This window comes from Lottia gigantea, assembly GCF_000327385.1.
Source record: "Lottia gigantea unplaced genomic scaffold LOTGIsca_44, whole genome shotgun sequence".
NCBI lineage: Eukaryota > Metazoa > Mollusca > Gastropoda > Lottiidae > Lottia > Lottia gigantea.
Genome location: NW_008709540.1, coordinates 1,292,235 through 1,294,777, shown reverse-complemented (window position 1 = coordinate 1,294,777; position 2,543 = coordinate 1,292,235). Strand labels below are relative to the sequence as shown.

At 31.4% G+C, this 2,543-nt stretch overlaps 1 protein-coding gene across 1 annotated transcript; it reads right to left on the bottom strand.

Annotated features, from left to right (window-relative positions):
* LOTGIDRAFT_123666 (hypothetical protein) lies at nt 1-2,274 on the bottom strand (the record flags this gene model as incomplete). The annotated part of the gene is made up of 5 exons (XM_009060768.1): nt 1-79; nt 485-584; nt 988-1,057; nt 1,440-1,553; nt 2,182-2,274. Coding segments are annotated over 5 exons (456 nt in total), but the record flags the coding sequence as incomplete, so codon positions are not given.
* Nucleotides 2,275-2,543: the final 269 nt, after the last annotated feature.

Here is a 2,543-nt window from a genome sequence, read left to right as displayed (position 1 = left end):
TCACTCTTCAAATAACACAGTAACTAATACCATAGATAACACTCCTGATATTAAACCTATCACTTGCTTTATTGATTCCCTGTAAAATACAAATTTAAATTCTAAACTTAAACAGAGATGCCAACAAGAACTCAATTAGAAATTCAAGGGAGAGGTTGTTCTGGGTTTTTACGGTTCACAAATTATTTCTTATTGTTCTTTTCCCTCGTCAAATTTTAATTCTTGAACATTAATGGCGATGTAAATAAAGATTCCTAGAGAGATATAGCTGATTGGAGAGCGGGGTTCATGGTTTGCTTTTTCTCTTTTACAACCTTTGATATTGCATTTTTTTGTTGATAGTTTGCAGCTCTCTATCAAATATATCAACCATCTGATTTTCAACATGCTGTACCTCTGTCCATGCTTACAGCACCTGTCATACTGATAGTTGTCAAGACAGTTTTTTGGAACAAGTTAATTTGCTTTATGATCTCTTACATACCTTCCACGTTTTTCTTGTAATAATTCTGGTACAACAGTGACTAAAGCTATATATAAAAATCCTCCAGACGTAAATGGTAATATCCATGCTGTTCTGTTACCTTTAGTAAAAAAAATTATAATCAAGAATAAGAACTTTTTTGGTGATGGACACACATTGTCAGTAAATAATTTATAAAAGCATTCAGAGAAAGTTGTCACATTGACAGCAAACCTTTTGGTATAATATGATAGTATGATTCTTTCCTGGTTCACATCATCAGAATCATAGACAGTGATCCTGAGATGGATACAACCACCAAAGAAAGACATAGAACAGAACTACAATGGATCCACAAGCTTCAAAGTATGACTCCGCTATATATCAATGAATCATCAAGCTCTCTAACCTCACTGACCAACTTTATTTCACTTTTGGTATGAGTAAAAAGTTTCACCAATCGGTATGTACATATTAGAAGTTAACAATTAACATTCACATCTAAAGAATAACAAAATCTTTACCTGCTGCTTCTGGGGATTCAGCACTTAAAGCTGTTAAAGCTCCAATTACTCCCCCTGACGCTGTTAATAACTGGAATATAGATTACCATTTAGTTCATTTATAGAAATAAACTGTATGTTGCAGGCCTACGAGAGTTGTTTTATACCTCAAGTCAATTGATTTAAACTTGTATACTTCTTAATTATAATAAAGAAAAGTGGTTCTGATGTGAATTAGGTATCAAAAGTATTTGTCGATGGCTTGTGATAAGCTCTATCTAGGCTTCCTTTACTTGTCCTTTGTTGGAAAGATAGCTCTGAGTTAGCTTCCTTTGCTCATAAAGTCTTTAATTGAAAAATTAGCCTTTATTTCCGAAACTGGCTGTCATGATAAGGATTTTGTATTAAGCATGGAATGAGCCTTGAGTCACAAGAAAGCACTAAGGTAACTCTGAGTAGCAGAATGAACTTACTTGTGCTTTGGCTGCCTTCCATCTGTTAAAACCAGATTTTAATAAAATAGCAAAATCTCCAATTTCATGAGGAATTTCATGTAATAATATAGCTATTGTTGTTACCATACCAACCTACAGGAAAGGTAAAATAAAAATATAAGTCTGTACAAGAAATAAAAATGGCTTAGTATAGTATTTAAATATTGATTTACTACCAGATGGAGTTAAATTTCTGCTATCAAAAGCATGTCAGAGTCAATTCTGAATTGTGGTGCTATAAAAAGTTGAAATCTAGCACCATCAGCAAGTATTAAGATACTCTGTATGCCTGTCATACATTGAAGTATAACTTGTTACTCCAAAGAATCTATAAATGATGCTATGTTTATGATGCTATATAAATGATGCTATATAAACTATGCTATGTAAACAATGCTATATCAATGATGCTATATAAACAATGCTATATAAATGATGCTATATAAACTATGCTATATAAATGATGCTATATCAACGATGCTATATAAACTATGCTATATAAACGATGCTATATCAATGATGCTATATCAATGATGCTATATCAACGATGCTATATAAACGATGCTATATAAACGATGCTATATAAACTATGCTATATAAACGATGCTATATCAATGATGCTATATAAATTATGCTATATAAACGATGCTATATCAACGGTGCTATATAAACAATGCTATATAAATGATGCTATATAAATGATGCTATATAAGTGACGTACCTTTAAACTAACTAAATAACTGCCTCCTACAGCCAAACCATGAGTAAAGTTATCAATAACATTAGCTAGTAAATTTAAATAACCTGTTACCTGAAAAATATATTTAGATCTATCAGAATATCAAAAAATGAAATTATGAATTTTGAATGCTAAGAGTCATTTCATCAGGAACTGATACTAAAGATGTAAGATCTGAAACACAGATGAACCACAGTTAACCATTCTCATTACTATATTCACAGACTGAACTGTGTTGTTTAAAAATTTAGCCATCCCACATTTCTTTAAATGGAAAATAACAAAGAAAAGTCCTTGGCCCTTGAGATCGATTATTTTGAAGAATAAAACTTATTTCATTTCTT